The following is a 26,637-nucleotide window of genomic DNA, read 5'->3' on the forward strand; positions in this document are numbered from 1 at the left end:
AAAAGGGGCTATCAATGGAACCTTATTTGGAAAAGATTCCCTTATAATGCTATGCGTAGGAACAGAATCTGGACAAACTTTCCTCGCAAAATCAAATATCCATCGGTTCGAGTATTCCTCACTCTCATTTCCTACGTTACGATTCCTCATTCGTCTGGCCGTATTCCAAAGAGTGCTCATTGAGGTTTCTCTTGACAAACCTTCGACAAAATGTCTCCAATAGCTACATTTCTTGGCCCGAAGTATGCTCTTGTACTTGGTTTCTAAAGTCAAGAAATTTTCAAAATTTTGAGGAGTTCCTCCTCCTCGTTTTAAAAACGTCTTGAAAGCATTTTGTTTCGCGTGCTTAGCATCTGAACACTCTTTGTCCCACCAAGGGTTTGGAGGCCTTCTGTTAGACGATGGACCAAGAAATCGTTTGGTTTGGGCTTGTTCTGCGGCCTCCAGAATCGAACAAACGAGGAAGTCATATTCTTCAAGTGGGGGGAGCTCTTCCATTGAAGTTAAGACACTTGAAATATTACTTTGGTATTTAATCCAGTCAATATTTTTTGTCAAATCATATGGAATATTAACTGAATTAGCAATGCCTTTGTTACTGGTAATTGAGATGATGATTGGTAAATGATCGCTACCATGTAAATCAGGAAATACTTTCCAGGTGCAATCTAGTCGAATTGAAGTCGAACAAAGAGATAAATCTAATGCACTTGGACGTGCAGGAGGTCTTGGGATCCGTGTCATGCTACCCATATTTAGTACCGTCATGCTAAAATTGTCGCAAATATTATATATTAGAGATGATCTGCTATCATTGTAAACGGAACCCCACATCATTCCGTGCGAATTGAAATCTCCTAAAATCAAACGTGGAGCAGGAAACAGTTAGTTTTCACGACAATCAATTTTCACAGAAGTTCGGTTATTGGAAGATAATTTTCGATCGATTCGTAGTCTTCCGATAACCCCTGTAGCATGTACAATCTGTTGCATTATCGGGAATTGTGCCCTGGAAAATGATATGAGTGAGGTAACAGCAGTACATCCTAATTAAAATCCTTGTCATGATGCTTGTTTCAACGCAGCATTTTTTTTCTTCTCAAGATGATGCATCAGAAACACATGAGTTCAATTAATCTTCAACTACTCTTACGGGACCAATAGAGGAAAATTACCAGAGTCTGGCTTAGAGTTGTTCGTATGATATGCAACAGCATATCCCTAACTTCAATCATAGGTCTTTGCCCCCTCTTTTCGATAGGGATTTCGAAGGCAAATAAAAAAAATGACGACGAAGGCTCAGATTCTTATCAACTAAAAAAAGCCTATATACAAGCACTCAATTTTTTTCATCAACAAATTGCATTAACCTTACGTTTGTTCGAATAGCAATAATCGTGTGTTATAAGTTAGGAAGTATGATGAGATCATCCGCTGAATCATCCCAAATCCTGAATAGAAGAAATGCCTCGGCGTGCAAGCGAGTCCTGCCCAGCTTCCAGCCTAACGATGGGCAGCACTGGCATCGGCACGTACTGTTAATATGATGTGTTACTGAATCTACGACAGCAATAACGATTATAAACTTTCCACCCACTCGAAAGTGTAAAACAAAAAAAATCATGTGTCAGTATCTTGATCCAGCTCGCGAACTCTTTACGAGCTTCGACCGTACTTCCGTACTTGGGCGTTAAGTCCCAACAGTTTCAGCAGTTTGTTATGATTAGGTTCCCGCAGCCCGGCACCGACACCGGGGTTCAGAAAAAGTCGTTCGTAGCTGTTCTCATCCAAATCGCCCGGTTCGGTTCCAGTTGCGGTCGCCAGCAGAGCGGCCATCACTTTGCGGCGCTGTAGCTCCGACCGTAAATGGTCCTCTCGGTTGTTGGGGCTTTTTTGAAACTCCGATTCAACGACCCTTCCGGTGTCTTCAATGGTCGATTTTGTAGATCTGCTGAGAAAAAAAATGAAATCATGAATTAGAGTATCGTTTAATCAATTTTTTTTCAATATTTACTCACTCCGCATAATTTTCGTCCGAGGCCAATGAAGATGCATCTGCCACATCGACTTCAGGTAGGTTCATTACATCTTCCGGCCGAAATCGGAACGCTCTAATCCTCGGTTGGTAGTAAACGGAGCCGGCTGGTATCTCGAAGACACCCCTACGATGAATCAGGTGTTTAGAAGTTTAAACAAAACAAAAATACCGAAACGTTTTCTCACCCATTATTCCCTGCTGCTGTTTGGTCACTTTGCTCGATGTTGGGCCACAGTAAATCGGGCGATGAAACTGGCGGGGCCGGAATTGTTCGGACTGCAACTGCACGTCCAGGTGGACCGGACCGTTTGCCATGTCCTCCCCAGCAGGAGTGACCGTAGCTAAGGCAACCGCCTGGAGGGTATGGCGGAAGAATACCGATTGAGAGAGAGACAGAGACAGAGAAGAAAGTTGATTACTTTCGTTGTGACTGGTGCGTACTATTTTCGTGTGGTGCGGTTTGGGAATAACCGCAATTCCCAAATTAAATTTTATTGTAGATCTTCCCGCAGGTTTCACTTTGGTTGTCAAACATTTTGATGGCTCGATTACGGTTTTGATTTTTTTTGCACACGTGGTCAAAATCCACAAAAAATGTAATATGAAAACTTTTCTTTGCAGACACAGACAACAAGCGTGCAATTCACTGCTTTTTCTATGACTGTCAAAAATTATCTGTTCCTTCGAAGCCTACTGTGATTTGCGTTTGACACATAACCATTATCATTTTCTTTACTTTTTGTCTTCGACTCATATTGGAACAATTAATTTATCTTTAAACACTCATAAAATGATCGAGATTTACGCCCTTATTCTGAATAACGACGTATTGATTTTTCGATCGAATGTGGTTCGATCGAATCATAGCTACCTTTGATTTTGCTAGCGTTATGGGGAATACAAATGAAATACGAGCGAAAAAACGATACGACGTTATTCAGAATAAGGGCGTTAATGTACAATTTATCGGAGAAGTCGTTATCTGCCTTCGGTTTGTGTTGTGTGTGGAACAATCACCAACACAATTTAATAGGATTATCAGTAAAGTGTTGATCGAAGTACTCCAAACGAGTAAACAGCAGAATGGTATCGCTGATAGCAGAACTGAGTTAAATTTCATTTCCATTTCCAGTTTAACTACGCAATTATGGTTACTATATACAAATGGCAGAAAACTAACTAAATACAGTCGCACCTAAACCGATAAGTAACGATGAAAAGTTTTTCAAATATGTTTAAGCCGATTATGCTTTTGTTTTAATCTTCAAATTCTAATCGTAGAGAACAGAAAAAAATATTCAAACAAGCCTCCATTTTTAGCGAATGCCAAATCAAGATGGAATGGTCTATGATTTTTCATGTACCATTCAAATACGACCCTTCGGTTCACCGTCAGTTGCCGTATGATTATTAACAACAAAACAACAAGCGTCGAATCGCTACATGCGTCGTAACTATGACAATGTTTGTTTACGTAAAGGGTGTTTTTCAGGAGGTTTAGTTTTTAATAGGGACTACTCTATTGTCTGAAAGTTGTTTTGACAGTGTAAAGTGACGTCTCTACTCAGCAGTGCTGTCAACTGTTTTTTTTTCAAAAATCTGTGTTTGGCGGAAAAATCTATCTGTACAATATTTTTCTCGAAAAATCAAACATCGATTTAGTGCGGAAACTGATTTTGCGCTACCAAAAAAAAAAGGTCGCTCGACCTGGTTTACCCCCCTATGGAATCCAACACAAAAACTGAAAATCGGTATTTATCTGTATGAAAATTGAAATATCGGTATTTTGAGAGAGCATATCTGTATTCCTGTATCGATTCCAAAAATCGGTATAAATACCGAGAAATCGGTATAGTTGGCAGCGCTGCTACTCAGTATTGTTTGGCAAATCATCATAACTAGGTTAACTGCAGGAAAAAACACTTCCAAATCGCGGAAATTAGTTTTCAAAACCAATGTTCAATTGAAATTGTTTATAGAGCACTTCGCGAATTTTATAGTGCACAGAATTGTCCACCTGAGACAATCATACAGAACGTAATTTTAAAAAAAAAATCGGTCAACATTCACTCTTTTGGACAAGAATGATAAGTGCACTTTTTGGTGCGGTCTATGGGCTGTTGGAATCATCGGTCCTTATTTCTTTTGAAAATTGTTGGTAAATTTTTTGTTCCAAAATCTTCCAGATATGGATGAGGACGAAATGTGATTTCAACATGGTACCACTTGTCATACTGGGGCCGAAACAATCGACTTATTGAAAGAACATTTAAATGACAACATTATTTCGAGAAATAAACCGGTGAAGTGACATTCCCGTTCGTGTAATTTGACGCCACACGATTATTTTTTTTTTGTGGCAATACGTGAAGTCATCGGTTTATGTGGATTTATGCTTTGGAAACCAATATTCAACGGTGTATTTGCTAAAATACGCCTTCAAATGCTTGAAAAAGTGTTTGAAAATTGGACATCCTGAATGACGTTTGTGAAAAATAGCCATTTGCCCGAAATCATATTCAAATGTTAAGTACCAAGAAATTATTTACCAAATAAAAAAAAATTGGCCATTTCATAATTTGGCATGTGTTTTATTTAAATTTTAAATCAGCAAGCTCTTAAAAAAACACTTTTTATAAAAAAAATAAAGGGGGAACAACAAGTGCCACCTGGATGGTACGGTGTTAAGATTTCTCTAGAAAATATTTCAAAGAATTTTCACATGAAAATTTCACAAATTCCCTGCATGGTAGGAAAATTCTGAATTCCCTGCTTACTAGATCTGACTTCTTCCTTTGCTCGTGAACGTGCTTTCAGAACGATTTTGGATTAGACTGTAGGTTTCTCTGCACACTGCGTAAATAGTAGGCAACGTCTATTTGAAAATTTTGTTGATTTCCAGGTAGTTTTGAATTGCAATCCTTTTCAAGCTTTTCAACCGCCGTAGTTCTGAGGTTTGCCACGGTACTTGCTCGGGAGGCTTGCTAATTGGTGAATAGCATAGATCAGAACGTTGGAAAATGTTTGAGCTGCAAGACTAACATCGCCATAGTCAAGAATTTTGCTCCAGTCAATGCTTGTAAGAATACCAGAAAGTATTATTATCAGACCAGGCGCGTATACAAGGAGGTTTTTAGGGGTTCAAACCCCTCCCGAAACTTATAATTATGTTTTGAAAACTTTTCTCTATAACTATTTTAACTCGATTTGTTGTCCCAAAAAGTCATTTTTCATACTTTGTGTTCCCAAAATTGATTCAGACTGTCTTTTGAAAAGAGCTAAACATTTTTAACAACAAATATTTCTTGTCCGAACTGAATTTTTTATCAAGTGTCTTTTTATTAAAAACTAAACTAAACTGAAAGTCACAATCATCCAGTATTCCAATGAATCCTGGATTTGTGAGATAATTTTACCGAATACCCTATTGCTAGTTGGCAGATATTTGCAGAAAGTATCAGTGCTGAATAAGAAAAAAGTTTTTGTTAGAAAAACTTTTTTCCTTTCAACGTCCATCTTGCATTGTATGGAAGATCGGTAGGGAGCATAATTATCGATGTTTGGACAAAACTTCATTCAAATAAAGAATGACGTTTTGCCTTTCTCTATAGAAAGGTATTAGAATTGCTGGAAAAACCGACTTTCGAACGGAGCCTCGGAGACCCATAGTGTTATATACCATTCGACTCAGTTCGACGAGATCGGAAAATGTCTGTGTGTATGTGTGTGTGTGCACTTTTAGAAGATATTTGAACGCGCTCAATTTTCTCAGAAATGGCTGAACCGATTTTAACAAACTTGGGCTCGTTTGAAAGCTACTGTCGGGCCATTGATCAAGTTCGAAGATCAAATGGTTGTGACTTTTGGTTCCAGATATATGATGGTATAAGTGACGTAACCGACAAAACACGTTGATTTTTACCGCTCTCATATATATAAGGGTGCCAAAATTTTGGGATCACCTCAATTTTCGTTAAGTTTTAGTGCTCAAAAGTTTAAGCACCTCGAAAAAAGCCTTCATGCAAAATTTAACCTAAATCGGACATGCTTAAGTGGTGCTGCCCGGTGGTAAAGGTTTGACAATTTTCGATCTTGAAAAAGCACCATAGGGGGGAGTACATGAAATTTCCAAAATCGAATTTTTTTTTTAATGCCAAAACTCTTAAAACTGCATAAAACATCGAAATTTAGTGTCATCTCAAAAAAAAATTTTTTTTGAAAATATCAACTTTCTGGAACTTTTTTTTCGAGATGACACTAAATCTCGACGTTTCATGCAATTTTCAGCCTTTTAGCATCAAAATTTTTTTTTTCGATTTCGAAAATTTCATGTACTCCCCCCTATGGTGATTTTTCAAGATATATGAAAATACCACTAAGTGGACTAAGAAGGCTTTTTGCCTTTCTCTATAGAAAGGTATTTTAGATTAGCATCACTGTTCTCATACAAATAGGCAACGCAAATGTCAAGCACTAGTTTGGAAAAATGATGCTGACTGTGTGACATAAACATTTAAGCATGCTTTTGTGAACTACTCGAATCAATCTGAATCTATTGGTGTCAAAATTAGTACTTAAATTTATTTAATAAAAGTATGAAACATATTTTCATGAGACTGTTATGAAAGTAGAGAAAGGCATTATCACACCACTAGGTGGATTAAGAAGGGTTTTTTTTTCGTAATTTGACTTACAATTTTCCAGGTCGATTTTTTCAGTGTTAAATTCGATTACCAGTACTTTCATTCATAAATAAGACTTATTTTGTGAACGTCCAAAGCACAACAATTTTTGTAGAATTTGTAATTTTTCTACTCAATTATTTTCAAAAAATTGGTAAAAATGTCTAGTCCTTTCCAAAGGATAATCTAGATCAATTTTGGAAAATTAAGGTAAACAAAGTGGCTTTTTGTGATAAAGTCTATATGCTGCTAACTCCGAATACGATTATGCGCGATATTCGTCTATTCGAATACTACACTGGAAAAAAATCGGTTTTCAAAATTTAAAGCCAATTTACAAAAAAAAACAATCCTTTCGAGTTTAACGAAACTATGTCCCAAAGTAGGTTATGTTTCTTTCCTTTTGCAGTATTTTTATGGAAAAATTTGACAGCTTTTGTGAAAATCACTAGTATACTTTTATGTAGCTTTTGTCAGTTTTCAACTATTAACATTTTAGGACAAAGTCTACATGTCCAGAAAGTTTCATTCAAATCTGAGGAAATTCTGCCAACTGCGAATGTGATTGTCAATTTCATTTTTAAAGTCAATTCCATTTTCAAGTAATTATGTACACATTTCCATGCGTATGGAAAATAATCACCTTGTTCTGAAACCTCCTCCGAAAATAAAAAAAATATTACGGATACGCGCCTGATACGGACCTATCTTCAACGCTGACATCTTTATTCTTGAAACGTCGAAACCGTTCCCGACATGATTTATCAGTTGAGGCATTATCATCATAAACATCCACAAATAAAACAGAAAACTAAAACTTCCCACGAATGCTGCTTAGTTACACAAAATTGTTCATAATTAATACAGTGAAAAACAAGGTGCTGGCATTATAAATGCCTCTCCTTCACTATACCGAGCCGATGTTTTTACGAGCCAATCACAGCGTACCATCATGATGTCATCCGTTTGATTTCTCTCGCACGGTCGACGGTTTCGGTCGTTGTTTACTTTTCGAATTACACATTTAGTAGCAATTCTGCTTCGATCGGTATAGGGAGGATTTACGTCATGCAAAAAAAATATCGCTTCCCTTTGCATCGTATAAACCAGTGGTCGAATGCCCATTTGAAATATATTATTCGTTCTACTGTCCACCAAGTAGACCTCGAGATTTAAATATAAAATAGATAGGAATGATACAAAAAAAAATTTGCTTCCCAATCCCAACGGGGTACAAATTAATTGTTAATTCAAGACCCTTCTGTCAAACGTTGGGTAAGCAAAACAACAACAAAGCCTCACATATGATTGCTCAACCGGAGGCATTAAGTGAGATCGACTGGTAGAGGAATGAAGTGTTTGAGTGCGAAATTGGATCACAGAGGGAATCGACTAAAATGTGAACTCAACCGACCGTGCACAGTCAGATCAAATACCAAGTTCTTTTCTAGCCGGAAGTCTTCTGCGTTGTGTATCATAACATCCACAGTAGTTCAGATGGCAGAACGATCTTCTTGGATTGGAGAAGGTTGCGGACGGATTTGAAACTGTATCTGAAAGCTTATGACGCCAGTTTTTGGATTCCATCATTTTCATAATTTCAGACCGTCTTTTTGTTAAGTAATGGAGAATTATTTGAGGCCAAACAGTTTATTAGCGTCGACTTTTTCCAGGGGAAATTAATACAAAAATGAAGTTTTGGTGATAAAGAGGTACATGACTGTGTTTTTTTACATTTGTTAGTATTTGGTTCTATAATTGTTAGAAAAACTTTGAATCTGAACTCCTAACAGAGACCTTAACCTAGATTCTGGACCTGGATTCTGCGCCAACTTCTGACAGAGTTTCCGAAACTAAACTTTGATCCTATTTTGCACTTGAACTGTGAACCTGGATTGGGTTTTGAATCTGAGTACCCTAGGATCTCTCACTTTAAAGCCTGAATCTAAATTATTGACAGAGATTCTAAACCTAGACCTAGATTCTGAACCAGAAACCTGGAGTTGTATATCCGATAAGTTTCTGGATCTGAATACTGAATCTGGACATGGTATTTAAACCAGAATTCTGACAGAGATTCTGAGCCTGTGGCAGAAATCTGCACTTGGATACTGAGCTTGGATTCTAAACCTGAACCTGATTCCTTGGCTTGAACTCTCGATGAAGATTTTGGGTCTAAATCTGGAGCTGGATTCTGGATTCCAAACATGATTCTTACTCGAAAAATTTGACAGAGATACTGCAGCAAAATTTGGATTCTGAATCTGAATCTGGATTCTGTACATGGATTCTAAGCCAAGATCTGAATTCCAAACCAGGATTCCGTACTATAATTGAAACTCAGAACCTGGTTCTGAATTGAGTAACTTGACCTAACCTCTGAACATGAATTTGTGATCCGAGTGCTGAATCTGAATTCTGAACTTAAAATTGGGACTTCAACTCTGATTCTGGACCAAAACTCTTGACAGAGATTTTTACCTGAACCTGAATTCTGCCACTTGGTTCTGGAATTTAATTTTTAACCTAGACTTGGACTTTGGTTCTGGGCCAGAATTCTGACCCCGGATCAGCTCCCGACAGAGTGTTTGAACCTGAAACTAGATCCTGAACCTCGACTCTTCACCTGAATTCTGAACCTAGTTTTAGAGCATGGACCTGGCTTCTTGAGCGAGAATCCGGATCCGAATTCTAGGTCTGCGTTTCGGACCTGGGTTGTAGACCTGAACTTCTGACAGGAATACATAAGTTTTCGTGTGTTTTGGAGACAAGTTCTGATCCTAGGCCTAGATTGTGGGTCTGAATTCCTGACAGAAATTTTAGATCTGAATCTATCTAAATTCTGAACCGGGAAGCAGGATTCGAACATGAATCTGAATTCTGGATCTGACCTTAAAATTCTGAACAAGATTTTGGACTCGAATTCTGAAAACCATTCTGACCATTAGGATTCTGAACCTGGACCTGAATTTCATTTCTGTATTTTGTATGAATTCAATTTGGACTATAGACATGATATGAATTTCTAATGGAACATTTAAACTATTTACAGTCATTCTTATTTGACCAATTTTTGGCCGTAACACCACTTAAGTATTCATCTTCTCACTTTCATTTTCTGACTCACAAATCTCACAAGATTTCAATGATTTACTGATCACATCATTCTTACAACTAATAGATTGGCTTGGTCCTGGATTGTATTTGACAAGTTTTCCTCATTTACTCAGGGCCTCAGGATCTCAGGAAATTTTTTTTAACTGGCGAAGCCCCCAATTTGCGATCTGTTGTCAATTTTATGTTTACTACCCACTAAAAATGATCTAATGCCCACTAGTGGGCTGTAGGGACCTGCCAGATGGTCCCATATAATAGTTGTTCAGGTAGCTGTTAATAATCTAGACGAAGGGATGGATTTTTTCTCTATACCACTCTCAAACATGAATGTATACTGAATTTCGTTAATTCGGTGTGCGAGTAGTTCGCATTTTTCCAATGCGAGAGCAAAATTTGAAAATGTTCCTTTTGTTTTTGCTCAGTTGTCGTTTACACGCCTGATGTACAATCTTTAAGCTTCCGAGTTCTGAAAGTCCTCAAACACGAAAGTAAACTGAATTTCGTTAACTCGGACTCGTGCGAGTAGTTCGGTTTTTCACGATACGTGAGCAACATTTTAACATGTTTTTTTGCTAAGATGTCGTTTCCATGCCTGATGTACAATCGTTAAGCTTCCGAGTTCTAAAAGTCCCCGGACATTGATACCACAAAGGAAAGCGATTTTCATCGATGCACGTGACAGATTGAGACTGAATGACTGATTAACTATAACTACTATTTGATTTTGATCGTTTCATGCTCGGAATCGGATCGGAACTTGACGATAGACAATATTTAGATAAAGTCTGTGATAAGTGGCGATATCTAACTACGCTAATTAGCGATAACGATCACAGTTAACCCTACATTGACTACGATCGATCTTTTACGGAAGCGAACTCTTCATACACTACGCATATCTCGCAATCGCCTGTTCCAAACAAATACCGAGCAGTGGCAGAGAGAAACACATTAGCTTTCCCCCTAATGTCGGATACGTACCAGAAAACAAACACAGAAGAAAAACGGCCGGGCGTCGAAGTCGGTTTCACCTCAAAGCCCACGGCGACCTGTTGCAAGTGATGTTTGCAGATGGAAAAACCGCAATCCCCCATTTAGGAGAGAGAGAAAGAGGCAGTCGCCTGGCCACCCAACCAGGCCAAACAGATGATAATTTCCCGCGCCTCTTATCACTGACTGTGAATCAACTGGGTCTTACAACCAACAGGCAAATGTACTTCCCGGAGCAGTCACAGTTAGATATGCGGAACAACACACGGCAATTGGGTTTTGTCAGGGTGAAACGGGGTTGGTGCGCAATGTCACGCCTGTATGATTGGAAGGTAATTGCAAAAATTGTCTTCACTTATGCTGTTTCGATTAGGGACTGACTGGAAGAAAATGAATGGTCATGAATTAGTACTTAAAGTGCTGGAGCGCAGAAGTTACGAGACCACGTGACCTATGCCATTTTCCGGTTCGGGACCTGTGCTACCGAAAGTGTACCCAAAAGATCGAATATCGCATGACGTCAACTGTCGTATCCTTTCAAGTAAGCATAAACAAAAGAAGCATTGTGACATTTTGTCATCCGCGCGAGAATGGAAAATAACCTCAAAATAACAAAAAAAGATTCCGCGAGAATACTCGGTCTCCCGGTTTTCCTTTCGTCCGACCGAGCTATGTGTGTGACAACGGTGGTATCACCAGATCCCGAAAGTGATAGACGCCTCCGGGCGGTCTTCTTCATAAATCTAATGCACAAGGAACTTTGTTTTTTCCCCTTCTTCTCTTTCTTCTGTTGACTCGCCACCACTACGACTTTGGGTTCGCTTTTCTACCCCGGTTTGCCACAATGACAACGTGCTAAACCCCGGAAAATCGACCCCGGTATGTACCAACGCGGACGACATTCCGGAACGCGCGTGGTTGCCTTTCCTATTCAGCCATATTTCCATTTAGAACCGAGACAGAACAGAACAGAGTAGCAGAGCAGCAAAGACGATGATGTGGTGAAAAACGAACAAATATTTTCTTTTTTTTTGTGTGTGTTTTCAGAGTGCATCACATCAGTTTTTGTTTCATCAGCCACAATCGGTGGAACATCGGTAGAAACAATCGTGGCCTTTTCGAGACTACACGCTTAGAAAAAATCGTGTGAATTTACCGCTTCTAAGACCGAGCATCAAAAAATTACCAATGACATTCAATTTTACGTGAAAGACGCGGTAAGTTTGACACAGATTTACGTCTTCGTTGTAAAATTCAGTCATTTAACGAATTACATTTTCATAAATAGAGCCAAATGTCCTAATTTTTTACTGTGTAGTTTCAAATGACGCTCGATGTGTGTATTGAGAATTACGAATAAAAGAAAAAAAATGAGCATCGCTAGGTGATGGGTTTGTAAACAGAGCCAGTAGAAAAATATCACCCGGTAAGAAATGTGTTTCGAAAAGTGATTTTTACAACACTTGTTTACTCACACAAATTTGCTTCGTATCCTAATACAATACCATGGATGGTGTTCAGAAGTGAGAAACAAACTGAGAAAGTGAAACAAAAGTTTATTGAAAAGCTTTGGTTTCACGATAGCGCCGGTGTCTCGGGATTTCAATGCCGGTTGAAGAAGGTACGGATCTTCAAGAAATCAAATGTCTTAGATGAACAGTTCCGGAAATTGGTTAAAAAATCATCAGACTTCACATAGTCCGATTTGGGTGAAACTCGGCACACATCTTCAGTGTCGTAAACCGTTGATTTTGAAGCATTGGAAAGACCAGAGCCGTAGTGATTTCAACTTTTCAACAAACACAATGAAGACGAACACACTTTATTTCATTTTTCTGAAAAGTTTTTTTTTCAAATTATGATAAAAAACGATATTTTATTCAAACTAAAAATTGATCCTTAATTGTATGAGGTTTAACTTGAGCATGATGAAAACGGGATGAAATTTAAGTCATTCTTTCACGAATTTTCGAACCTTTGATCGAACGCTTTTTATCCAGTTCCAAATAAGTGTTGCATCGCATATTTTGGACCCTTAGCCCAAATTTTTTTGAACTCTTGCATGTTCTCAGCTGCCTTATCAGTCTTCTTGAAGATTACCCAGTAACGTTCGATGGGTCGAAGCTGAGGGCAATTTGGTGGATTGATATTTATACCCTTTTCCGCAAGCCAATTGTGCGTGGTTTTGGCACAGTCAGCCGACGCTAAATCCGGCCAAAACAGTGGAGGTGTACTATGCTTCTTATATAAAGGCAGCAATCTCTTCTGGAGACTCTCAGATCGATAGATTTCTGCATTTATAGTTCCGGTAGCGTAAAAAATGGTTGACTTCAAACCACAGGAACATATTGCTTGCCATACCAATACTTTTCGACCGAATTTCTCCACTTGAATCGACCTGTCCGCATCGCTCACATTCTCCCCAACGACAACAGTAAAGTATTGTGGACCTGGAAGGGTTTTTGAGTCTTCTTTTACATAAGTCTCATCGTTTATCAAAACGCATGCATCTGGACACTGCAAAAGACGTGAATACAATTTCCGGACCCACTTTGTTTCGAGATTTTCTGCTTCTTGTAGTTGATTTCGCCTCTTGATAGATACGCTAGATCATTCCGACACTCGTTTCTGCTTTTTTGGCCAAATCACGTATTGGCATTTATTTTTTTTTTCTTTCTTAACCGAAATTCCACTTTCTGGTCCAGTTTCGGGTTGGAAGAACCGGGGTTTCGGCCTCTTCCTGGCAGCTCATCCAAAGAATAGTGTTCCCAAACTTATTAATGATGGTTTTAACACTGACATGATGAATTCCAAACCGCTTCGCCAATTTTCGCATAGTAATACCCTTCTTGCTTAGCCATGTGTCCAGAACGTTAATTTTCACTTCCTTTTCAATACGCGACATTTTGAAAACGCAAAATTTCAACCACACAAACAAGTAAACAAACGAAAGCTGACAGTCAGTGATATACTGTAAGTCTAAGTGTGCCGATCTGTGCCCCATGAAACAGCTACTTGTCAAAACTATTTATTTATTTATTCATTCGTCAAACAAATGTAGACTACTGAGCCCTCAGTGTGCCGCAACTGTGATTGATAAATGCACCAATGCCAATATTGATAAATGCACCAATGCATTGTGTTAAAGTGTGATTGGCACGTTGTTCTAAGCGTCCTCCCCTTGATGTGGATAGCTTATTTTCGATACATTCCTTACCCCTGCGTTCAATCTATTTCGAAATGATTCAAAATTCAAGAAAGTTTCAAAATCTGCTTTACGATCAACATTAAGATTACTCGGATGATTTCCATAATATATAGATTTTATTTACGATATTGAGGTTTTTTCAGAATAAAAAAAAAATGCGCTTTCATTTTCATCGTGAATGCAATGAAATAGATAAAAATAAATATTATATTACCAATGTAATGAATGTTTAGACTCACACCCTAATATTAGTATAAATGCCATATGCCGTGCACATCAGGGATGCCAGGTTAAATTTTCAGTTTGTGCAAACAAATTGTTGCAGTGACAGTGAACAAATTATCGCATTTTATCGTGCAGAAATGAAAGTTAAATGCTCTAAAGGTGTAAACTTCAAAAATGTTCATTTAACATTTGATAATAAGTACAATCCTTAAATCTCTGCGGCGTTATTCAGAAATCTGTAAATTTAGATATATATCTGCAAAGGTGGCATCACTAGTTTTCATATACTGGATTTATTTGTATGTGTGTACTGCGGGAAACGGACTGTGCCAATGCTTTTTTCGCAGGAGTCTAAACGAGTATAAAATGCGCAATAACCTTTTAGAACCAAAAAATTTTTTTTTGTGATTCATCCTCATTTTGGTACAAATTAGCTACGTTGCGCCAAAACTAGTGCAAGCGTTCTGAAAGTTAATCAGTCGTATTTCTTCTTTGTTTGTATTCTAAAATTTATTTGACGTTAATAAATGCAACGGTAGAACATCGAAATGGCGGACATGAAATTTTCCATAATGCAAATTACACTTAACTTAAATGGTAATCGTCCACAACACATCTGTCATAGAAATACTTTAAACCACACATTGACACGGAAGTAGTTATTTTATTTTTGGTGAGTTGTTCTTTTCTAAGTTGTTATACCATGTAAAAGGTTTTAACCATAGAAGGTGGTACATGACATTTACAGAAAAGGAAAACTTCGGAATTTAAAAAAAATTGTTTTCCTAAATCGAGATCCAAAATTTGAAAAAAAATTTTTGAAAAAACTCGACTCTAGAACTGGAGATTTCCGAAATCGAAAAAATGTAATAGAAATTGCATGAAACGTGGAGATCTAGTGTCATATAAAAAAATTGTTTTAAAATCGACTCTTTGGAATTTGAACAAATTTTGAGATTTCCGATTCTCTTTTTTGTTGCCAAATGTCTTTAGAAACTTCGAGATTTAGAGTCATCTCAATTATAAGACATTTGGCATAAAGCTTCGCATAGTTCTTTGGGAATATTTCAATGAATTAAAAAAAAACGATTTTTGAAATTCATCCGATGTTTACAACTGTTGAGTTATTTAGGGGTTTTTGTGCTTTGGGTACATAACCGATTTCACTATTCTTTGCGTTTCGTCTTCGACTCGCCAGTGCAGAACAGTTCAAGTTCGAAACGTAAAGAATAGTGAAATCGGTTATGTGCCCTGAAACACAAAAACGGCTTTCAGCAAAACCCCTAAATAACGAAAATCTGTGGTCGGTCAGTTCAGTCGCCTATTCGTTTCGCTCGGGACGTCAGAAAAGACATTGCGCTTCGGTGCAATATAAAAAAACTGTAACGTCTGCTTAGCTGTTCAAATTGAACTGTTCAAGTTTTTGCAGTAAGCAGTTCAATTAGAACTACTTTGCACTGACGAGTCGAAGACGAAATGTAAAGGGTAGCGAAACTGTTGTGTACTTTTTGTCGCCAGAACCTGAATTAAACAACAAAATTCGGAACATGACTGTCTCCGAATTCAGTTGCAAAATTTGAGGTACAAAATCTAGATCAAGAATCCCAATCACGAATTTAGTTCTAGAATCTTAGAACTGAACTCATTTTCTGAATCCAATCTAGTTACTGAATTCTGAACTTGAGCTCCGAAGCTGAATTATGGAACAGAGCTCAGTTCCAAAATTTATTTCCGAATGCAGGTTTTGAATTCTGAACCTGAGTTCTGGAAATGAGTTTTTCAAATAAAATTCTGAATTCAGGAGATAAATTCTGGTTAAAACGCTAGTTAAAATATTATGATTCGGAGTTCAGATCTAAAATTTTGTTGCAGAATCCAAAACTAGTATTCATATCTCGAGTTTTGCTCCTGATTGCTAAAGTATAATTTCTTATCAGAATTTTGAATACGAATTTCGAATATAAAAAAGGTACTAAAATCAGTTTTCAGCAATTCCATAACAAAAAAGATATATGACCTTTCAGATTCTCGTAATATTTGGTGCAATCGTTCTCCATCGTAATATATTAGACCTGTATTTTTTTATTTTTCCATTAGGGTGACTAACATGGGTTAGGTAAGATAAAAAATCGAGTTTTCTTAGGTTTTCTGTTTTTTACCTTTTTTTATATATATAAAAAATAGGTATAGAATTCGCTCAAACTTTCGAAAAATTTTCCGAGGCCCGGAGGGCCGAATGTCATATACCAATCGATTCAGCTCGACGAACTGAGCAAATGTCTTTTTTTTTTTTTTTTTTACAAGGTGAAATGCATTTACGCACGGAGTGTGGGACTCTCCACAGGACTACCCAACTGTTGATTGGAACTACCCACTAAAACACCTTGGATCTCCAACCCTACCTCCCCGGCACCACCGCTAGGTATTACTTCGGGGTGGAAGGCTATTGGTGCTCACAGCACCCTTCCCAGTTTTACGCAGAATGGGGATCAGCATCCTGCTCTCGAGGGATCGACCAGTTGGATGACGAGGTCGGTCCAGTGATGCCGGCTGGAGGGTAACTTCCGGTTCACTGGCGCCTCGACGACCCAAAACTGATGCTACGTCGCGGAACTACTCGACTAGTCTCCGCCGAAAGATCTAGTCTACACCGACGGAGGGTTCCCCGACGAGGGAAGTCCTCCCGAACCGACGCTTACGGTACGCGTCTACGACCCGACCGAAAGGATGCCTAAGTCGATCCAATGATTCCGGTTGGAGCGTGGCTTCCGGTTCACTGGCGCTCAGACGATCCTATCGGTATCACGCGACGATCTACTCATCTAGTCCCCGACAAAGGATCTAGACTACTCCGACGGAGATTTCCCCGGCGAAGGAGAATCTCCCGACACCGAGTCTCTTACGCCACACGGGACACCCGATGGAGTGCCGAGGTCGGTCCCGCGATTCCGGTTGGAGCATGGCTTCCGGTTCGCTGGCGCCTCGACGACTCGAATCGATGTTGTGGCGGCTACTCGACTAGCCCCCGCCGAAGGATCTAGCCTACACCGACGGAGAGTTCCCCGACGAAGGAGGCCCTCCCGAAACCGACGCTTTCGATTCCCGTCAACGCCCGACCGAGAGGATGCCTGGGTCGGTCCAGTGATTCCGGTTGGATGATAGCTTCCGGTTCACTGGCGCCCTGACGATCCTAGCGGTATTACACCACGATTTACTCGTCTAGTCCCCGACGAAGGATCTAGACTACTCCGACGGAGATTTCCCCGGCGAAGGAGAATCTCCCGACACCGAGTCTCTTACACCACACGGGACACCCGATGGAGTGCCGAGGTCGGTCCCGCGATTCCGGTTGGAGCATGGCTTCCGGTTCGCTGGCGCCTCGACGACTCGAATCGGTGTTGTGGCGGCTACTCGACTAGCCCCCGCCGAAGGATCTAGCCTACACCGACGGAGAGTTCCCCGACGAAGGAGGCCCTCCCGAAACCGACGCTTTCGATACCCGTCAACGCCCGACCGAGAGGATGCCTGGGTCGATCCAGTGATTCCGGTTGGAGCTTCCCGACGAAGAAGGTTCTCCCGGACCGACGTTTATTCGCTGATCCCTCTTGAGCCTACTACGGTACGCGTTGATCCGCACTCCATTTCCGCTGCAATATGCCCGCAATTTGGGATGCCGCGGTCGACACTGCGTTCCAGTTCTCTACGCAGTGGCACATTCTCTGGATCAGGTTTTCCGGTGTGGTGTCCCTGCCGCATGCCTCCAGTAGCTCACTCCTTTGAGCCGCGAAACGGGAACATGCGAACAAGACGTGTTCAGCCGTCTCGATCTCGTCTGGGCAGCCAGGACATACAGGGGATGTCGCGTGGCCGAACCTGTGGAGGTACCATCTGAAGCACCCGTGGCCTGTGAGGAATTGCGTCAGGCCGAAGTTCACTTCTCCGTGAGGTCTATCTAACCAGCTCGAGACCCTAGGTATGAGCCGATGTGTCCACCTGCCCTTGGTTGAGCTGTCCCACTCTTGTTGCCATCTGCGTAGAGAAGCGGCTTTGGAGGCCCTACGGGCGTTCCTGTCTCCTCGCATGCTGTAGCGCTCCGCGTCTTCCTTCACTATCAGACCGATAGGCATCATGCTTGCAACCACGCAGGCCGCATCCCTCGATACAGTGCGGTATGCACTGATTACGCGAAGACACATCAGTCTATGCGTACTCTCCAGCATCTGTGCGTTGCGTTCCACATTCAGTGCCGACGCACATACCGGGCTGCCGTACCTGAGGATCGAAACTGCCACTCCTGCCAGTAACCTTCGTTTACTGGAGCGCACAGGCGAGCTGTTGGCCATCAAACGGGAGAGCGCCGCGATCGCTGTTGATGCGCGCTTGCAGGCGTATTCAACGTGCTTGCTGAAACTGAGTTTGTCGTCTAGCATCACACCCAATTGCTTCAGTGATCTCTTGGAGGGGATCACGCAATCTCCAGCATGTACCAGCGCCTCCTGTTCCGATTTGCGGTTGTTTACCACCATCACCTCTGTTTTGTGGTGCGCGAGTTGCAGTTTCCTGCTACGCAGCCAGTCCTCCACCAAGCAAATTGAGTGTGATGCACTCAGTTCGACCTCTTCGATGGATTCGCCGTAGACTGTCAGCGTGACGTCGTCCGCGAACCCGACTATCTTGACACCCGGAGGGAGCCTCAACCTCAGTACTCCATCGTACATTATATTCCACAGGATCGGGCCCAAGATAGATCCCTGTGGTACTCCAGCCGTGATTGGAGTGCTACGTGTGCCTTCGTCGGTCTCGTAGAGCAATACTCGGTTCTGGAAGTAGCTTTCCAGAATCTTGTACAGCCCTTCCGGTACTCCTAGTCGAAGTAGGGAATCAGCAATGTCTGCCCAGCAAGCACTATTGAACGCGTTCTTGACGTCTAGCGTTACTACCGCACAGTAGCGGATCCCTCGTCGTTTGCGCTGTATAGCTACCTCCGCCGTGGTTACCACCGATGTTATGGCGTCCACCGTCGACCTGCCTGTGCGGAACCCGTACTGTTGACCGGACAGTCCTCCTGCCTCCTCTATGAAGGGGGCTAGCCTGTTGAGGATGATTTTCTCAAGGAGCTTACCCACAGTGTCTATCAGACAGATTGGTCTATACGCCGAAGGATCCCCTGAGGGTTTCCCAGGTTTCGGTAATAGTACCAACCTTAGTCTTTTCCAAATGTCTGGGAACATACGCTCGTCCAGACATCTCTGTATGACCTCCCTGAACATGTCCGGTTTTGTCATTATAGCCGCCTTTAGAGCCACGTTCGGGATACCGTCTGGCCCCGGGGCTTTCTTTGTATCGAGCGATCTTGCCGCAGTGAGCAACTCCTCGTTCGTCACCTTTACGACTTCATTCGCTGGTAGCGGAGCTGGCTGCCAGGGGGACGTGTCGTGGTGGGGAAAGAGAACCGTTATGATTTCCTTCAACCTCGCCGGACTACGTTCAGGGGGTGCTAGCGCCCCTCTCGTTTTGGCCATCACCATCCTGTAGGCATCGCCCCATGGGTTGGAGTTGGCTCCCTCGCATAGCTTGTCGAAACAGGCTCTTTTGCTTGCGCTGATGGCCTTGTTTAGTGCTAGCTTCGCCGCTTTGAACGCCGTGTTCCTCTCCATCCTCATCTCCGCTGATCGAGCTCTTTGCATCCTTCTTCTAGCCCTGAGGCAGGATGCGCGAAGGCGTGCAATTTGCTCGTTCCACCAGTAGACCGGTGGTCTATTGGTCCTCGGTTGAGCCTTTCTAGGCATGGTCGCGTCACACGCCCGTGACAAGATAGCGACCAACTCGTCCCCTCTCAGGTTCGCGTTGTGCTCCTCTAATTCGAGGGCAGCGCAAAACGTTTCGCGGTCGAAGTTAGCCACCTTCCACGCTAGAGTTTTGGGAGTATTTCTCCTCCTTGTGCTTCTCGCCAATTGGCCGATCGTGTAGCGAATGGCTAGATGGTCGCTATGGGTGTAGCCATCATCAACTCTCCAATTAAGATCTCCAGCTAGGCCGGGACTACAGAAAGTCAGGTCGATAAACGACTCGACTCCATTCCGCTGGAAGGTACTTTTCAGTCCATCATTCGCTAACACGACGTCCAACTTGGCGAGAGCCTCCAGTAACGTCTGTCCTCTCCTATTGGTGAAGCGGCTGCCCCAAGCCGTTGCCCAGGCGTTGAAGTCTCCGGCTATCACCACCGGCTTCCGACCCACCAGGTCTGCGGTCAACATGTCGACCATCCGAGTGAACTGGTCTATTGACCATCTCGGTGGTGCGTAGCAGCTACAATAGTAAACTCCGTTTACCTTAGCTATGGCTACTCCCTCCGCTTGTGTTTTCACCACCTCTTGCACTGGGTATCGACCAGTCGTCAAGATCGCCACCGTCTTGGCTTCGTCAGACACCCAGTTCCCGTTATCTACCGGTGTGTGATAGGGATCCGAAAGAATCGCGACATCAATGCCCCATTCCGTCACTGACTGGTGCAGCAATTGCTGGCCAGCTGCACAGTGATTTAGGTTCAGCTGTACTACTTGCATGCTGTTTTGATCCCTCCACTTGTTGAGCAAGTAGGTCCGCCCATGATGTGGTTTGTGGCCTTCTTCTTGCTCGCGCATAGCATGCAACGTGGCGTTGTGCCCTTGTGCCCCTCGCCGCCGCAACGCTTGCAGAGGTTGCTCCGGTCTGGGCCTTTGCAATTCCACGATTTGTGGCCAGGTTCGAAACACCTGAAGCACATGTCGACCACCGGCGGTTGGTTAGCGGTCACTGGGCATACCGACCATCCGACCTTTAGCCTGCCCACTTTGAGGACCTTATTGGCATCCGTGGCCGATAGCTTAAATGTAGCTATCTGGGTGCCCTGTGGTCCTTTCCTCATGCGTATGGATTCCCGTAAGACATCCACACCTCCTTGCTCCTTGATGGCCATGGCAAGTTCTTCTGCGGTGGCGATTTCGTCCAACCGTTTGCACTGGAGTGCAACCTCGTTACGTAGGGCTCTAACTTCGGCCGTATCGCCCAGGACTTGTTGGGCAAGCGCAACAAGCTCCGTTCCGCCTTGAGCTCCCTTTTTAAGCTCGAGCAGCATCTCTCCCGTCTTCGTACGACGGATGCTGCGAACCTCTTTGCCAAGCTCGGCTAGCTTTGCCTCGCTCCGCATGGCCTTGAGCACATCGGCGTACTTTTCTTTGTCGGCCTTAACCAACAAAGCCTCTCCTTTGTCCCTAGCCTTCCTCGCGGGAATGGGCCCGGCCTCTTTTGGGACCTTTTTCTTCTTCGCGACCTTCACCCATGGATTCTCGCCGGGTTCGCTTACATGGCTCGGATCCGGGGTTCGAGTGCCGAGGTTTGGGTTGAGCCCCTCGCCACGTTCCTTCGCCCCATCATTTCCGCCATGGTCTTTGCTCCTTTTGGCCTTGGGAGTCAGGCGTTTACTGCCTGGAGAATCCCTGGCGCGTTTCCGGCGCTGTTTATTCCGCTCAATCGTGAGCCGGAGCGCATAGTCGACCGCCTCCTGTTTTTTGTCGGTATCGAAGGTGAAGGGCTCTGTTTGAGAACACTTCTCCGACTTTCCGCCACCCTCTAGCCGCACTATCAACGCCTCTTGGTCCCTTTTAGCTACGTTCACGGCTTTACGTAGCTTCAGCAAGTTCGCCTTCAGCTCCTTGCTGATGTTGGATTTCTCCTGCGCGAATTCAATAATCGCGTCGAGTTGATCTATGACCGCTGTCATACTCGGCTTGATTATTTCCTTCCCTTGCTCCTGGGACTCAGGCTGGTTCGCTGGTTTGACATGGACATTGCTGTCACTCGTCTCCTCAGCTACTGCCTCGCTCTCCTCTCTCGCACCCGTTCTGGATGGAGATCTCCTCAAACCCCCTCTTGCGAAAGGGTTTACCTCCTTACTCGACGCCGATGTTGTTGATGTAGAACTCATGTTTTATATGGGTCCCCCTTATGGCAACCGTCAAACCCAGCCGAAAGTAGTCGCTATCATGATCCCATGGTTACCTATGCGGTGCAGTGAGGCCATGCGAGGGTTGGCTTTACGCTCAGAGCCGGATCAGCGCAAATCAGGAAAAGGGCATCTGAACCTACTTCCACCCAGTCATCCCAACCGGGTGGCTGAAAGTGAGACGGCGTGCCATAAGGCCTGCCACGGTTTTATGGGACGGAAGGCAGCTACGGCATTAGCCTACTCGCCATTTCAAGCCGGTTCCACCCTGCTTTACTGAAGGAGTAGAATACCGCAGCTGTCAGCCCTAGTTTCTCTATATATTCCGATCTACCGTATCGTATCCATGGATGGTATGGTAGCCAGTATGCCATAGTTAGGACCTCACTGGCGTTAGTCCTAACGTGCCGAGTCGGCACTCCCGTTGGGCTTGTGCACTTTGAGCGGCACACGATCGCTTTAGTAGGACTTGCTTGCGGATACATGCAGCTTTTTGTAGAGGATTAGCAGAGCCCACTGCCAAACCCCACCGCATCCTAGACAAGCCCTACAACTCGCAGTTGCCGGAGGAGGGGTCGTCAAGCCCTTAGACATAGTCCCTGCTGCCCCATGAGCAAATGTCTGTGTGTGTGTATGTGTGTGTGTCTGTATGTGTGTTGTCAACTAAGAGGTCGAGATCTCAGAGATGGCTGGACCGATTTTGATCAAACTAGTCGCAAATGAAAGGTCTCCCCGTCACCCAGAACGCTATTGAATGGTTTTGAGATCGGATGTTTACTTTTTGAGTTATACGAAGTTTTATGTCAAAATTTTCATTTTTTTTTTGACAGTATCTGTTACATTTGACCTTGAAAACAGAATATGTTTACAGACTTAGATTTCGCTCGGTAATACCTATCCAACAAGCCATAGATTGTTAAAATCCGTCCATTTTTAACGGAGATATCGATATTTTTGTGTAAGCCTTATTCCAGTAGAAGGAATTTTGAGCGCTGTATGAAAAAGCAATGCTTGGGAGCAACATGAAACACGATTTTTTATACTGTTACATATAATTGTTTCTAAGTACCAAAAAGACTGTGTACAGCATCCTTTTGTATGACAATTTGCCTCGGACCGATTTTAGCACGGTTCATTTTTGGCAACATAATCTTTCGAATATGGCATATGTAAACCAGATGATACCAGCATTATCGAGTTGGAAGTAATTCCATAATTATATTGATTTAAACTACTTACAGCAATAAATGCTGGAAGAACATGACTTCCATATACCATACGACTCAGTTCGTCGAGATCAGCAAATGCGTGTGTGACAAATAATTTCACTCAATTTTCTCGAAGATGGTTAAACCGTTTTCTACAATCTCAGATATGAAAAGTCGTATACTCCCAAACAAGGTTCCTGAATTACGTTTGGATCCGACTTCTGATTGCGGAACCACAGGATGATATGTGAAACGAAATTAAAATAATGCAATTAATTTTTCTCGTAGATGGCTGAACCGATCTAAGATTCAAATGAAATCGAAGAATCATCTATGATTCAAATGAGAGGTCTTAAAATCCTATAAAACCTCTTACTTTTTAGTCAGATCCGACTTCTGGTTTAGAAAATGCAGGGTGATTAGTATAAAAATGTTCATTTCACATAAATTAATCAGGTTTATCGGGTTTGCAGATTTGAATAGTCGATTACCAAATAAATTTATTTCAGTTTGAGCGGTATTCGTTTTTGGATTCGGAATGTACCCCCAAATTTTAATTCGCACTACAATTTCTCAAAGATGTCTACACACTCCTCAGGTGAATTTAACTGATTTCGGCTACACCGATTTTAGAATTCCGGTTCCAGTATCGAATCGATTCTCAAAGCTCAATCATTTTCTCAAAAAAGACCTTCAAACACAGATATTACAGGACTTAAGGTCCCATACAAAATTGGTGAATTTTATCCGATTCTGGAATTACAGATGATGAGTTTATAAATTCCATGTAAATTGTTTGGCGTAATAATTTATGGCTATTCGAATCATTTCGAGTTATGCTAGTTCCTGAATACCGGTTCTGGAAGTACCATAAATAATGACGAAAAACTCTAAAGTGGAACTTACTTCGACATCTCATGGAATGTTCAATCGATTGTCACACGCTAAGATTGAAATTCGACATGTTTTGCAGTTTCGGCATTACAGGGTAATGAGTGATTAAAATCTCAATTTGCCGTTTTAAACGACGATAATTAAAATAATGTCATGAGAACTAAAACACCTAAGAATATCCATGCAAAAACACATGCGTATTGATAAAAAAAGGTATCATCTCACTGCTAGGTGGATTAATCACGTTTTTTATTATAAATATAAAAAAATAGCTATAGAATTCGCTCAAACTAGGATGTTTTTATTAGAAAAGTTGACTAAATTCGTAAAAACAGCTCATACTTTTTTTTGTAGGATTTGTCATTTTTCGACTACAGCCATTTTAACAAAAATGAAAAAAAAACAGTTTGGCCCTTTTCAAATGGCAGTCTGGTTCATTTGTAGAAAAACAAAATATGCAAAGTGTTTTTTTGTGACAGAGTTTTCATGTACAGCTAGTTTCATTAAAATCCGAGAGGATACTGCCAACTCTGAATACGATTTAGCGCGAAATTCGTCAGTAGTGTAATAACCTAAACGCCTCATTTGGATATTTGTAACCCGTTGGGGCAAACGATGAGGAGATTTTATGCCTGCTGGTGATAGAATTGAAAGTGTTATAATAACGGAGCTCCAGTGGGATTTTCCTTGCTCCAAAATAAGTCCAAAATGATTTCTTGAGAAGATAAAATGATTGCTTTCGTGATTTGTTAATCACATAATAATGGTAACGGATCTTTTCCCTGCTGTTGCAATTTTTACTCGTGGTGAAATAACTAACTAAGGTCAACGACTTCATCTTTTTTTAGCTTGGTATGTACTTCCCGAATAGTCTGCCCTTGTTTTCAACTCCGAACACTATTTCTTGCGAGAAACATGGGCTAACCTGTTGATACCATTTCTTAATTACCTTTAACATAATCTAAGCAGAAACAAACTGCAAAGGCCACCATCAAAGCGGATTTGGCTCGATAGCGAATAGTGCCAACAGTCATTTTCCGTTTTTTCGCTCCCTGTCAGCCAGATTCACTTCACCAATTTATAAGCGAATTCAAACAAATTTTACAATCACTTGCACACGGTCTAGTTCAGCTGTTCGGTCATTTTTCATTCAATTAGATTAGCAACGTCAATTTTCAAAACACAGGAAAAAAGCTTGTTTTTGTGCACTACCGGTCAGCAGCACTAAACCAACTAAATAAACCTAAATTGAATCCTGTATTGAATTACTGCCCTTTCAGTTATCGTTCACTTGATTCATCAGTTCTGCTACGGAGAGTTTTATCACCAATATGATGCAACAAATGGTCGATCCTACGTTCGACGTTGGAATTGCAACCTGTCACCGGTTTTTCTGTGAACTGCTCAACACTACAACTGTCAGTGTCCAACCGATGCGCACTGGCAGAGCTTTTTATAGACACGTACCTCCGTGGCGGCATGGCATGGCATGCTATGCTTGCAACGCTTCGGGAATCGGGAACGAAGCGCGCCGGTGGTTTCGGTTTCAAACCTAAAACGGGGGCCTAACCTACACACATGTGCCTGGCTTTTGTCTGCCTCCGCCAGCGTCGGTTTCTTGGATACAGGAACCGGTGGCTGCTGGTCGTGACACGCGGTTGCTGTTTGTGTTGATGCATCTGAAGATAAATTTTAACAAATTAGTATTTATCGTTGCTTATCACATTGTTAAGACTGATTTAGCATGGTTTGGCAATTATGAAACATTCATCATTTTCACCGCCTATTTCTTCACCATGGAAATATTTCACTCAACCTTGTCTACCATTTGAATCGTTGCGTTGAAATATTTCTTTGGGCTAGCTGCAGCAACTGGCCAAACACAGTTGGCTGGTGATTTTCGATGTTTGTTTTTCTTCTTCCCTACCTCGTGTGAGGTAATTTCCCAACAGGATTTCGCGGCGGCAGCCGGCAGCCCCAGCTTGCTTTGTGATACGCGCTGCTCATACCATTCAACGTCAAGTCAATATCGGGGTTATCGATGTGAGGCTTCGGGCATTTTAGATATTTTTTTCATGTAGTTCGATGACGTGATAAAGAAAAACGTCACGGTTTTCTTCTGTTATCTCACATTCGCAGTCGCCCAGTTGCAGTAAGTTTTACAGAGTTTTCTGAGTAACTCACCATTAGTTCGATGAAATGTTCCAAATGTCGACGTCAAAACGTTATCTCGGGGAAAATCCATACAACCTAAATGCCAAAAAGTGCTGGCTCATGGTTGATTGAGTGGA

General features: G+C 42.0%; 1 protein-coding gene across 2 annotated transcripts; it reads right to left on the reverse strand.

Annotated features, from left to right (window-relative positions):
- Positions 1-595: 595 nt before the first annotated feature.
- LOC131434572 (uncharacterized) lies at positions 596-25,757 on the reverse strand. Of its 2 annotated transcripts, none has more exons than XM_058601414.1 (4): positions 25,296-25,757; positions 2,224-2,392; positions 2,019-2,162; positions 596-1,951 (listed from the first exon to the last, which is right to left on the reverse strand). In XM_058601414.1, exons 1-4 carry the CDS (start codon positions 25,378-25,380, stop codon positions 1,657-1,659), a joined length of 693 nt encoding a protein of 230 aa, XP_058457397.1. In that variant the 5' UTR covers positions 25,381-25,757; the 3' UTR covers positions 596-1,656. The 2 variants fall into 2 exon arrangements, with proteins under 2 accessions (XP_058457397.1, XP_058457406.1); XM_058601423.1 differs by having other exon boundaries at positions 600-1,948.
- Between the last annotated feature and the right edge of the window lie 880 nt (positions 25,758-26,637).

This window comes from Malaya genurostris, chromosome 1 (genome assembly GCF_030247185.1).
Source record: "Malaya genurostris strain Urasoe2022 chromosome 1, Malgen_1.1, whole genome shotgun sequence".
In the NCBI taxonomy this organism is placed as follows: Eukaryota; Metazoa; Arthropoda; class Insecta; order Diptera; family Culicidae; genus Malaya; species Malaya genurostris.